The sequence below is a fragment of the Oncorhynchus gorbuscha genome, linkage group LG19, assembly GCF_021184085.1.
Source record: "Oncorhynchus gorbuscha isolate QuinsamMale2020 ecotype Even-year linkage group LG19, OgorEven_v1.0, whole genome shotgun sequence".
NCBI lineage: Eukaryota > Metazoa > Chordata > Actinopteri > Salmoniformes > Salmonidae > Oncorhynchus > Oncorhynchus gorbuscha.
This window is the reverse complement of record NC_060191.1, coordinates 69,256,533-69,270,024: the sequence shown is the minus strand read 5'-3', so window position 1 is coordinate 69,270,024 and position 13,492 is coordinate 69,256,533. Positions and strand designations below refer to the sequence as shown.

At 41.2% G+C, this 13,492-nt stretch overlaps 1 protein-coding gene across 4 annotated transcripts in view; it reads right to left on the bottom strand.

Moving 5' to 3' along the window:
- The window catches only part of si (sucrase-isomaltase (alpha-glucosidase)), a 123,813-nt gene that overhangs the window by 81,338 nt on the left and 28,983 nt on the right, over window positions 1-13,492 (bottom strand). For all 4 annotated transcript variants that reach the window (XM_046313680.1, XM_046313681.1, XM_046313683.1 and 1 more), the window contains exons 11-12: window positions 11,817-11,948; window positions 6,432-6,548 (exon numbers count right to left, since the gene is read on the bottom strand). In XM_046313680.1, coding sequence (XP_046169636.1) covers window positions 6,432-6,548; window positions 11,817-11,948 — 249 coding nt within the window. The remainder of the gene's footprint in view (window positions 1-6,431; window positions 6,549-11,816; window positions 11,949-13,492) is intronic.

Below are 13,492 nucleotides of genomic sequence, written 5' to 3'. Positions count from 1 at the left end.
GTTGAGGTAATAAGTACAGTACATGTAGATAGAGTTATTGAAGTGACTATGCATAGATGATAACAAACAGAGAGCAATGCAAATAGTTTGGGTAGCCATTTGATTAGGTGTTCAGGAGTCTTATGGATTAGGAGTAGAAGCTGTTTAGAAGCCTCTTGGACCTAGACTTGGCGCTCCGGTACCGCTTGACTTCCTCTGACACTGCCTGGTATAGAGGTCCTTCATAGCAGGAAGCTTGGCCCCACTGCACACTACCCCCTGTAGTGCCTTGCGGTCGAAGGCCGAGCAGATGCAACCAGTTAGGATCTCTCAATGTTGCAGCTGGAGAACCTTTTGAGGATCTGAGGATCCATGCCATATCTTTTCAGTCTCCTGATGGGGAATAGGTTTTGTCGTGCCCTCTTCATGACTTTCTTGGTGTGCTTGCACCATCTTAGTCTCTTGGTGATGTAGACACCAAGGAACTTGAAGCTCTCAACCTGCTTCAATGCAGCCCAGTAGAAGAGAATGGGGGCATGCTTGGTTCTCTTTTTCCTGTAGTCCACAATCATCTCCTTTGACTTGATCATGTTGAGGGAGAGGTTGTTGTCCTGGCACCACACTGCCAGGTCTCTGACCTCCCCCATATAGGCTGTCTAGTCATGGTCTGTAATCAGGCCTACCACTGTTCTGTCATCGGAAAACTTAATGATGGTGTTGGAGTCTGCCTGGCCGTGCAGTTATGGGTGAACAGGGAGTACAGGAGGGGACTGAGCATGCATCCCTGGGGGCCCCTGTGTTGAGGATCAGCGTGGAAGATGTGTTGTTACCGACCATTACCACCTGAGGGCGGCCCGTCAGGAAGTCCAGGAACCAGTTACAGAGAGAGGTGTTTAGTCCCAGGGTCCTCAGCTTATTGATGAGCTTTGAGGGCACTATGGTGTTGAATGCTGAGCTGTAGTCAATGAACAGCATTCTCACTTTTGTCCATGTGGAAAAGGGCAGTGTGGAGTGCAATAGAGATTGCATCATCTGTAGATCTGTTGGGGCTGTATGCACATTTGGAGTGGGTCTAGGGTTTCTGGGATAATGGTATTGATGGTGCTGATGTGAGCTATGACCAGCCTTTCGAAGCATTTCATGGCTACAGACCTGGTCATTTAGGCAGCTTACCTTAGTGTTCTTGGGCACAGGCACTATGGTAGTCTGCTTAAAACATCCTGGTTTTACAGACTCGGACAGGGAGAGGTTGAAAATGTCAGTGAAGACACATGCAAGTTGGTCAGCGCATCTTCGCAGTGCACGTCCTGGTAATCTGTCTGGCCCTGTGTCCTTGTGAATATTGACTTGTTTAATAACTTCTCTAGGTAGGGGGCAGCATTTGGAATTTTGGATGAAAAGTATGCCCAAATTAAATTGCCTTCTAATCGGGCCCAGAAGATAGGATATGCAAACAATAGTAGATTTGGATATAAAATATTCTAAAGTTTCCAAAACTGTTAAAATAATGTTTGTGAGTATAACAGAACTGATTTGTCAGGCAAAAACCTGAGAAAAATCCATTCAGGAAGTAGGAATTGTTTTTATTGATGTAGGTTTGGGGTGGCAGCGTAGCCTAGTGGTTAGAGCGTTGGACTAGTTACCGGAAGGTTGTGAGTTCAAACCCCCGAGCTGACAAGTTACAAATCTGTCAGAACTGATTATAACTGATTAACTGATTATTTCTGCCCCTGAACAGGCAGTTCAGGGGCACTGTTCCCAGGCCGTCATTCAAAATAAGAATATGTTCTTAACTGACTTGCCTGGTTAAATAAAGGTAAAATAAATAGAAAATAAAATAGAAAAATGCCATTACAGTATCCATTGACTTAGGACTCAAATTGCAGTTCCTATGCCTTCCACTAGATGTCAACAGTCTTTAGAAATTGTTTCAGGCTTGTATTCTGAAAAATTCTGTAAGAGCAGTCTGAATGAGTGGACCCTGCCATGTCACAGAGCTTTTTCATGCTTGCGACCAGAGAGTGCATTTCTTGTTTACCTTTTCTATTGACAACGTTATTGTCCGGTTGAAATATTATAGATCATTTAGGCTAAAAACAACCTGAGGATTGAATATTAACATCGTTTGACATGTTTCTATGAACTTGACGGATACAATTTTGACTTTTTGTCTGCCTGTTTCGACTGCGTTTGAGCCTTTGGGTTACTGAAGAAAACACACAAACAAACGAAGGTTTTCGGATATAAGGAGATACTTTATTGAACAAAAGGAACATTTATTGAATAAATTAATGTCTTCTGAGTGCAAACATATGAATATCATCAAAGTGATTCATTTTATCTCTATTTCTGACTGGTGTAACTCTTCTACTTGGCTGGTTACTGTTTGTAATGATTTGTCTGCTGGGCGCTGTTCTCAAAAATTTGTAAGGTATGCTTTCGCCGTAAAGCATTTTAAAAATCTGACACCATGGTTGGATTCACAAGAAGTTAATCTTTAAACCTATGTTTAATAGTCATATCTTTTCTGAATTTTTATAATGAGTATTTCTAGGTAGATAGTGTGTTCTACAGTTAGTCATGAGATACTCTTCCTCAGGCAAGCAACAGCTTGAGACTTCCTTAGATATCGTGCACCAGCTGTTATTTACAAAAAATACATTGTCCGCCGCCCCTTGTCTTACCAGACACCACTGTTCTATCCAGCTGGTACAGCGTATAACCAGCCAGCTGTATGTTGATAGTGTCGTCATTCAGCCACGTCTCCGTGAAGCATTAGATATTACAGTTTTGAATGTCACGTTGGTAGTTTAATCTTCCACATAGGTCATCTATGTTATTGTACAAAGATTGCACATTTGCTGGCAGAATGGAAGGCATTGGGGGTTTATTTGATCGCCTACAAATTCTCAGAAGGCAGCCTGCCCTCCGGACCCTTTTTCTCCTCCTCCTCTTCACGCAAATCACGGGGATCTGGGCCTGTTCCTGAGAAAGCAGTATATCGTTGGCATCGGCCTTTTCAGTCTCGTTAAAAAAAGGATTCTGCCAGTCCGTGGTGAGAAATCGCAGTCCTGATGTCCAGAAGTTGTAATCCATCATCTACAGGAGTTTCCATCTTTCTCGCTCCACCATATTTCTCAGTCCCTCCATCTTTCTGCCTGTTTCGAGGCAGAAAGATGGAGTTACACCACTCGCTCCATTCTCTCTTCCTGACCATTACATTCTCCCCCATTCTGTCTGTTCTCTCTCTCAAATTCTCCCATAACATCATTATATTCTATTCTCCACCTACCTCTGTCTTCCCAAAAATATTCTTGAATCAGATTTTATAAAAAAGTGATTATAAAAAAGGTTTGACGTGTTTCTGTGGACATTACGGATACTATTTGGAGTTTTCGTCTGCGATGTCTTGACCGCTCGAGCCTCTGGATTTCTGAACATAACGCGCCAACCAAATGGACGTATTTTGGATATAAAAATAATCTTTATGGAACAAAAGGAACATTTATTGTGTAACTGGGCGTCTCGTGAGTGAAAACATCAGAATTAATTTGATTGCTTTTCTGATTTTCGTGACCAAGCTACTTTGATGCTAGATGTTCATAATGTTTTGTCTAGTGATCGATAAACTCACACAAACGCTTGGATTGCTTTCACTGTAAAGCATATGTTCAAAATCTGACATGACAGGTGTATTAACAACAAGCTAAGCTTTGTTCTGCTATCTTGCACTTGTGATTTCATGAATATAATTTTTTTGTACATTTTTTTTGAATGTGGCGCTCTACAATTCAGCGGTTGTTGATGAAAATGATCCCGCTAAAGGGATCCGTGCGTCAAGAAGTTAATGCCATAATAAATACCTTACCTGCACCAGCACTTAACCCTTAGTGCTATAATAAATACCTTACATGTACCAGCCCTTAACCCTTAGTGCTATAATATAAGGTGAATGCACCAATTTGTAAGTCGCTCTGGATAAGAGCGTCTGCTAAATGACTTAAATGTAAATGTAAATGTAAATAAATACCTTACCTGTACCAGCCCTTAACCCTTAGTGCTATAATAAATACTTTACCTACACCAGCCCTTAACCCTTAGTGCTTTAATAAAAACCTTACCTACACCAGCCCTTAACCCTTAGTGCTATAATAAATACCTTACCTATACCAGCCCTTAACCCTTAGTGCTATAATAAATACCTTACCTATACCAGCCCTTAACCCTTAGTGCTATAATAAATACCTTACCTAACCCTTAGTGCTATAATGAATACCTTACCTATACCAGCCCTTAACCCTTAGTGCTATAATAAATACCTTACCTAACCCTTAGTGCTATAATAAATACCTTACCTATACCAGCCCTTAACCCTTAGTGCTATAATAAATACCTTACCTAACCCTTAGTGCTATAATAAATACCTTACCTATACCAGCCCTTAACCCTTAGTGCTATAATAAATACCTTACCTAACCCTTAGTGCTATAATAAATACCTTACCTATACCAGCCCTTAACCCTTAGTGCTATAATAAATACCTTACCTAACCCTTAGTGCTATAATAAATACCTTACCTGCACCAGCCCTTAACCCTTAGTGCTATAATAAATACCTTACCTACACCAGCCCTTAACCCTTAGTGCTATAATAAATACCTTACCTGCACCAGCCCTTAACCCTTAGTGCTATAATAAATACCTTACCTATACCAGCCCTTAACCCTTAGTGCTATAATAAATACCTTACCTAACCCTTAGTGCTATAATAAATACCTTACCTAACCCTTAGTGCTATAATAAATACCTTACCTAACCCTTAGTGTTATAATAAATACCTTACCTAACCCTTAGTGCTATAATAAATACCTTACCTATACCAGCCCTTAACCCTTAGTGCTATAATAAATACCTTACCTAACCCTTAGTGTTATAATAAATACCTTACCTGCACCAGCCCTTAACCCTTAGTGCTATAATGTAAGGTGAATGCACCAATTTGTAAGTCGCTCTGGATAAGAGCGTCTGCTAAATGACTTAAATGTACATCTATATGTAAATAAATACCTTACCTGTACCAGCCCTTAACCCTTAGTGCTATAATAAATACCTTACCTGTACCAGCCCTTAACCCTTAGTGCTATAATAAATACCTTACCTACACCAGCCCTTAACCCTTAGTGCTATAATAAATACCTTACCTATACCAGCCCTTAACCCTTAGTGCTATAATAAATACCTTACCTATACCAGCCCTTAACCCTTAGTGCTATAATAAATACCTTACCTACACCAGCCCTTAACACTTAATGCTATAATAAATACCTTACCTACACCAGCCCTTAACCCTTAGTGCTATAATAAATACCTTACCTACACCAGCCCTTAACCCTTAGTGCTATAATAAATACCTTACCTACACCAGCCCTTAACCCTTAGTGCTATAATAAATACCTTACCTACACCAGCCCTTAACCCTTAATGCTATAATAAATACCTTACCTACACCAGCCCTTAACCCTTAGTGCTATAATAAATACCTTACCTACACCAGCCCTTAACCCTTAATGCTATAATAAATACCTTACCTACACCAGCCCTTAACCCTTAGTGCTATAATAAATACCTTACCTACACCAGCCCTTAACCCTTAGTGCTATAATAAATACCTTACCTACACCAGCCCTTAACCCTTAGTGCTATAATAAATACCTTACCTGTACCAGCCCTTAACCCTTAATGCTATAATAAATACCTTACCTAACCCTTAGTGCTATAATAAATACCTTACCTACACCAGCCCTTAACCCTTAACGCCATAATAAATAGCTGCACGTCTTTGCTCCACAATGACTAGCATCCCACTGTCTAGAGTCTAGACGATTACTCATCAGCTGCCTCTATTGTGTTTATAAGCACAATCAGTGAGGCAGAACACACTCACGCACACACACACACACACACACACACACACACACACACACACACACACACACACACACACACACACACACACACACACACACACACACACACACACACACACACACACACACACACACACACACACACACACACACACACACACACACACACACTTGGTGTAAGTAAGATCAGTCTGTGCTAGTACACGGAGCACACTGTCTGTGATGCAGGACAGTTAGTGACTAAACACGGATGTGGAATCAATACACCATAAATAGTGATTAGCACTGGGCCAGGTTGAATCGTGCGGGTAAAAAACATTGTTAACCCACGAGATATGATCTGCTCCGTAGACATTTGTAAACACTCTCTGTCTCTCTCTACACACATAGCCAACAGAAAGTGGGATTGATCATTTCAAAACAACACTAGCCTGCCTCGCTCTCTCACACGCACTCAAGCACCCACAGACACATGCACATCACCATCACCACCACCTCCACCTCCACCACCTCCCTTCCCACCTACCTCTCCCACTAGAGGTGTTTTCCCATCAGCCTCAGTGACCCAAGCGTTCTTCTGTGTTCCTCGGTCATAGGCCTCATACGGCCCGTTGATCCTCTTACTGGTGGCTATTGCCGGGTCCTGAAAGACAATAACACAGCCATTTTATTTGGCACAACTGCACTAAACTCAACAAAAACATTTAAAAATAAGCCTACTCACAACAGGCTATTATAGAGGGAATGAGCCTTGATATGTGAGAAACATTTGGAATGGTCGCGTGCATCACATTTTGTCATAGGGTCTCAGGCCTAGGTACAGGAAGGAAGATGATTTCCAATAGGTCTAGGTACAGGAAGGAAGATGATTTCCAATAGGCCTAGGTACAGGAAGGAAGATGATTTCCAATAGGCCTAGGTACAGGAAGGAAGATGATTTCCAATAGACCTAGGTACAGGAAGGAAGATGATTTCCAATAGGTCTAGGTACAGGAAGGAAGATGATTTCCAATAGGTCTAGGTACAGGAAGGAAGATGATTTCCAATAGGCCTAGCTACAGGAAGGAAGATGATTTCCAATAGACCTAGGTACAGGAAGGAAGATGATTTCCAATAGGTCTAGGTACAGGAAGGAAGATGATTTCCAATAGGTCTAGGTACAGGAAGGAAGATGATTTCCAATAGGCCTAGGTACAGGAAGGAAGATGATTTCCAATAGACCTAGGTACAGGAAGGAAGATGATTTCCAATAGGCCTAGGTACAGGAAGGAAGATGATTTCCAATAGGCCTAGGTACAGGAAGGAAGATGATTTCCAATAGACCTAGGTACAGGAAGGAAGATGATTTCCAATAGATCTAGGCACAGGAAGGAAGATGATTTCCAATAGACCTAGGTACAGGAAGGAAGATGATTTCCAATAGGCCTAGGTACAGGAAGGAAGATGATTTCCAATAGGCCTAGGTACAGGAAGGAAGATGATTTCCAATAGACCTAGGTACAGGAAGGAAGATGATTTCCAATAGACCTAGGTACAGGAAGGAAGATGATTTCCAATAGGCCTAGGTACAGGAAGGAAGATGATTTCCAATAGACCTAGGTACAGGAAGGAAGATGATTTCCAATAGACCTAGGTACAGGAAGGAAGATGATTTCCAATAGGCCTAGGTACAGGAAGGAAGATGATTTCCAATAGACCTAGGTACAGGAAGGAAGATGATTTCCAATAGATCTAGGCACAGGAAGGAAGATGATTTCCAATAGACCTAGGTACAGGAAGGAAGATGATTTCCAATAGGTCTAGGTACAGGAAGGAAGATGATTTCCAATAGGCCTAGGTACAGGAAGGAAGATGATTTCCAATAGACCTAGGTACAGGAAGGAAGATGATTTCCAATAGACCTAGGTACAGGAAGGAAGATGATTTCCAATAGACCTAGGTACAGGAAGGAAGATGATTTCCAATAGGCCTAGGTGCAGGAAGGAAGATGATTTCCAATAGACCCAGGTACAGGAAGGAAGATTATTTCCAATAGACCTAGGTACAGGAAGGAAGATGATTTCCAATAGACCTAGGTACAGGAAGGAAGATGATTTCCAATAGGCCTAGGTACAGGAAGGAAGATGATTTCCAATAGACCTAGGTACAGGAAGGAAGATGATTTCCAATAGGCCTAGGTACAGGAAGGAAGATGATTTCCAATAGGCCTAGGTACAGGAAGGAAGATGATTTCCAATAGGCCTAGGCACAGGAAGGAAGATGATTTCCAATAGACCTAGGTACAGGAAGGAAGATGATTTCCAATAGACCTAGGTACAGGAAGGAAGATGATTTCCAATAGGCCTAGGTACAGGAAGGAATATGATTTCCAATAGGCCTAGGCACAGGAAGGAATATGATTTCCAATAGACCTAGGTACAGGAAGGAATATGATTTCCAATAGACCTAGGTACAGGAAGGAATATGATTTCCAATAGGCCTAGGTACAGGAAGGAATATGATTTCCAATAGGCCTAGGTACAGGAAGGAAGATGATTTCCAATAGGCCTAGGTACAGGAAGGAAGATGATTTCCAATAGGCCTAGGTACAGGAAGGAAGATGATTTCCAATAGGCCTAGGTACAGGAAGGAATATGATTTCCAATAGGCCTAGGTACAGGAAGGAAGATGATTTCCAATAGGCCTAGGTACAGGAAGGAAGATGATTTCCAATAGGCCTAGGTACAGGAAGGAAGATGATTTCCAATAGGCCTAGGTACAGGAAGGAAGATGATTTCCAATAGACCTAGGTACAGGAAGGAAGATGATTTCCAATAGGCCTAGGTACAGGAAGGAAGATGATTTCCAATAGGCCTAGGTACAGGAAGAAAGATGATTTCCAATAGACCTAGGTACAGGAAGGAAGATGATTTCCAATAGGCCTAGGTACAGGAAGGAAGATGATTTCCAATAGGCCTAGGCACAGGATCCTTCCTGAACAAATTCGTAGTTACAATGACGGCCTAGGAATAGTGGTTAGCTGCCTTGTTCAGGGTTAGAAGGACAGATTTTTACATTGTCAGCTCAGAGAGATTAGCTCTTGCAACCTTCCGGTTACGAGTCCAACACTAACCACTAGGCTACCCTGCTGCCTCTACACTCTAACCACTAGGCTACCCTGCTGCCTCTACACTCTAACCACTAGGCTACCTACCACCTCTACACTCTAACCACTAGGCTACCCTGCTGCCTCTACACTCTAACCACTAGGCTACCTACCACCTCTACACTCTAACCACTAGGCTACCCTGCTGCCTCTACACTCTAACCACTAGGCTACCTACCACCTCTACACTCTAACCACTAGGCTACCCTGCTGCCTCTACACTCTAACCACTAGGCTACCTACCACCTCTACACTCTAACCACTAGGCTACCCTGCTGCCTCTACACTCTAACCACTAGTCTACCCTGGCCACACAAATATTTTCATTTTGCATTTAACTTCACTATCAACTCTATCATTTCTGGGTCAGCTTTAAGTACCTTACTGCAATTAGATTTAAATTAAAATGGGCAGAAATTGTATTTCTAAAGCAGAAAACTATTGCTCAGCAACCACTGGGAGTGGTTATAGTGGGGAGGGGAGAACTGAACACAAGCTGCTATTGGCAGAGAGGTTTGGAACTCTCTTTTTTATTGGTCGGTTAAATGCACTGTAAAAAAACACAAAAAACAATAAGGCTAAAGCTCTATACTCACGGGACTATTATTACTAGAGAACGTTGGTTATGTTTTTATTACCCCAGTTTGTCTTTTATTCCAGAGGAAAAATATTTTTTAATAATGCATGTGGCGATATTCAATCAATTCGCACAAGACATATAAAGAAATGTATTCACTGTGAAAGCAGACCCTTCATTCATACATAGGATATGCGCATGGTGGCCTAGTGGTTAGAGTGTTGGACTAGTAACCAGAAGGTTGCAAGTTCAAACCCCCGAGCTGACAAGGTACAAATCTGTTGTTCTGCTCCTGAACGAGGCAGTTAACCCACTGTTCCTGAGGCTGTCATTGAAAATAAGAATTTGTTCTTAACTGACTTGCCTGGTTAAATAAAGGTTAAAAAAAATAAAAACTTCATTCAATTTATCCAATCATTGTTTTCTTGCTAATACCGCACTGGACTAGAATTATCAAAGGACTTTGTAGTTTGCCAAAAATGAACAGTAATTTATTCTGGTTAGTCAATGTCCAGATTTCAGTTTAAGCCATCTAAACAGCAGGCTACAGTTCCCTTGCCATGCAATAGGCCTATTTGAAGTCCTGTGTCGAATTTGTATAGCGCCTCACAATCATCACACCTAACACAGCCAGAACACTGTTACTGAAATCAATCATCCTCTTTACCTGGTCACCAAATCTTCTCCAAACATGACTTTTCTGCCCCCCTCCTTCTCATTACTTTCAACTCTCCTTTCACAGCTTTTTGTTTTATTGAATTAAACTTTGACAATGTCCTTTTTGCCTCTGTGACGTTAACTTCTCCTGCCCGTTCCCAAAATCATTATTTGCCGATTGGCTGTGTCGGCTATTTGCCACGCATACAGTTAACCCCTAAAGGTTAGGTTTAGTACTAATACCAGACAGACTAAAATAATGAAAGAAAAACCTCAATGTAGCCTATAGATATAAATTGCACAAGAATGATACATTTATGGATTTTTAAAGGTATTGTTTTCTCTTTATTCAACCCCCAATATTTAATGACCCTAAATCTCAGCCCTTCAGCCTCACAATAGTTACATTTTAATGACCCTAAACCCGTCCCTGCGGATATAACCACCCAGACTGCGGCTATGAGTCCAGCACGCATATATGCAAGGAGAACAAGGTCGTCATACCGGTAAATGCTTTTTCTAATAAATCAAAGGTAGACATAGACAACAACATAACTGTAATGACCTACGAGGGATATGCCTGACAAATTGCCAAATCGCGGTCTGCTCAGAATCCTATCTGGAGAGTTCACAAACTACATTTACAAATTGAATGCGACATGTTTTACGCCTATAATCAAATAAATTAGCAACAACAAACTCAGCAAAACACTCGGATTAGGCGACTTCAAACCTATAAGTAATAGCAAAGTTACAGTAGTGCCACTACTATTGAAATGTGAATATGTTTTCATTCAACATGCACATTTGGAACTGGAGCTAAACTGTAGAACCAACAAATGTTTGCAAAAACAAGCAAATCAACTGTAGGTGGCAGGTTAGAGCGTTGGGCCAATAACCAGCAGGTATCCTAGTGGTTAGAGTGTTGGGCCAGTAACCAGCAGGTATCCTAGTGGTTAGAGCGTTGGGCCAATAACCAGCAGGTATCCTAGTGGTTAGAGTGTTGGGCCAGTAACCAGCAGGTATCCTAGTGGTTAGAGTGTTGGGCCAGTAACCAGCAGGTATCCTAGTGGTTAGAGTGTTGGGCCAATAACCAGCAGGTATCCTAGTGGTTAGAGTGTTGGGCCAGTAACCAGCAGGTATCCTAGTGGTTAGAGTGTTGGGCCAATAACCAGCAGGTATCCTAGTGGTTAGAGTGTTGGGCCAGTAACCAGCAGGTATCCTAGTGGTTAGAGTGTTGGGCCAATAACCAGCAGGTATCCTAGTGGTTAGAGTGTTGGGCCAGTAACCAGCAGGTATCCTAGTGGTTAGAGTGTTGGGCCAATAACCAGCAGGTATCCTAGTGGTTAGAGTGTTGGGCCAGTAACCGAAAGGTTGCTGGATCTAATCCCTGAACTGACAAGGACAAATCTGTCATTCTGTCCCTGAACAAGGCAGTTAACCCACTGTTCCTAGGCCGTCATTGTAAATAAGAGTGGGCCTAGTTAAATAATATCTTTTTTTCTTTCTTTCAAAAACAGTCTGTTTCTTACCAATATAAGAATGTATTTCTGTCCCTTCTCGTGCAGGTAATCAGCGAACTGAGGGAGGCCTTTGAAGTTGACTTCATCGTAAGTGAAGTCCTTCTTATCTTCCATATAGTCAATGTCAGTGTACTGGATATCCTGGGAGAGAAGAGAAGCAGATAGAGAATAAAAGTGCATTCATTATGGCTGTAGGAGTTGCATGTCAGTGTACTGGATATCCTGGGAGAGAAGAGAAGCAGATAGAGAATAAAAGTGCATGCATTATGGCTGTAGGAGTTGCATGTCAGTGTACTGGATATCCTGGGAGAGAAGAGAAGCAGATAGAGAATAAAAGTGCATTCATTATGGCTGTAGGAGTTGCATGTCAGTGTACTGGATATCCTGGGAGAGAAGAGAAGCAGATAGAGAATAAAAGTGCATTCATTATGGCTGTAGGAGTTGCATGTCAGTGTACTGGATATCCTGGGAGAGAAGAGAAGCAGATAGAGAATAAAAGTGCATTCATTATGGCTGTAGGAGTTGCATGTCAGTGTACTGGATATCCTGGGAGAGAAGAGAAGCAGATAGAGAATAAAAGTGCATTCATTATGGCTGTAGGAGTTGCATGTCAGTGTACTGGATATCCTGGGAGAGAAGAGAAGCAGATAGAGAATAAAAGTGCATTCATTATGGCTGTAGGAGTTGCATGTCAGTGTACTGGATATCCTGGGAGAGAAGAGAAGCAGATAGAGAATAAAAGTGCATTCATTATGGCTGTAGGAGTTGCATGTCAGTGTCATAACCACACAGTATTTGTCTCAAACCACTCAAACTGTCTGCATCATTGTTTTCTATACATTTAGTCAAAGCCACTCACATATTATGGTCTTAGCAGCATGGCTTAGTAAGTACATTGCCCCTTGGCATGTGTTTACTGAAGTGCAGTGCGTCCACTCTTATCTCTTTAAATCCAAACTTCAAATATTAATGAATTCCCATGACTGAAATGTTTTCCCTAAAATGCATATTTACATCTTAGTATGAGTGTGATGCATATAGAACAGTGGTGTAAAGTACTGAAGTAAAAAAGACTTTAAAGTACAACCTAAGTCGTTTTTTGGTGTATCTGTATTTTAGTTTACTACTTATATTTTTTTGCAAACTTTTACTTTTTACTCTGACTATATTACTAAAGGCAATAATGTGCTTTTTACTCTGACTATATTCCTAAAGGCAATAATGTGCTTTTTACTCTGACTATATTCCTAAAGGCAATAATGTGCTTTTTACTCTGACTATATTCCTAAAGGCAATAATGTGCTTTTTACTCTGACTATATTCCTAAAGGCAATAATGTGCTTTTTACTCTGACTATATTCCTAAAGGCAATAATGTGCTTTTTACTCTGACTATATTCCTAAAGGCAATAATGTGCTTTTTACTCTGACTATATTCCTAAAGGCAATAATGTGCTTTTTACTCTGACTATATTCCTAAAGGCAATAATGTGCTTTTTACTCTGACTATATTCCTAAAGGCAATAATGTGCTTTTTACTCTGACTATATTCCTAAAGGCAATAATGTGTTTTTTACCCTGCACATTTTCCCCGACACCCAAAAAATAATTTTGCCCGGAAAATGGTCCAATTCACACACTTATCAAGAGAACATCCCTGGTCATCACCACTGCCTCTGATCTGGA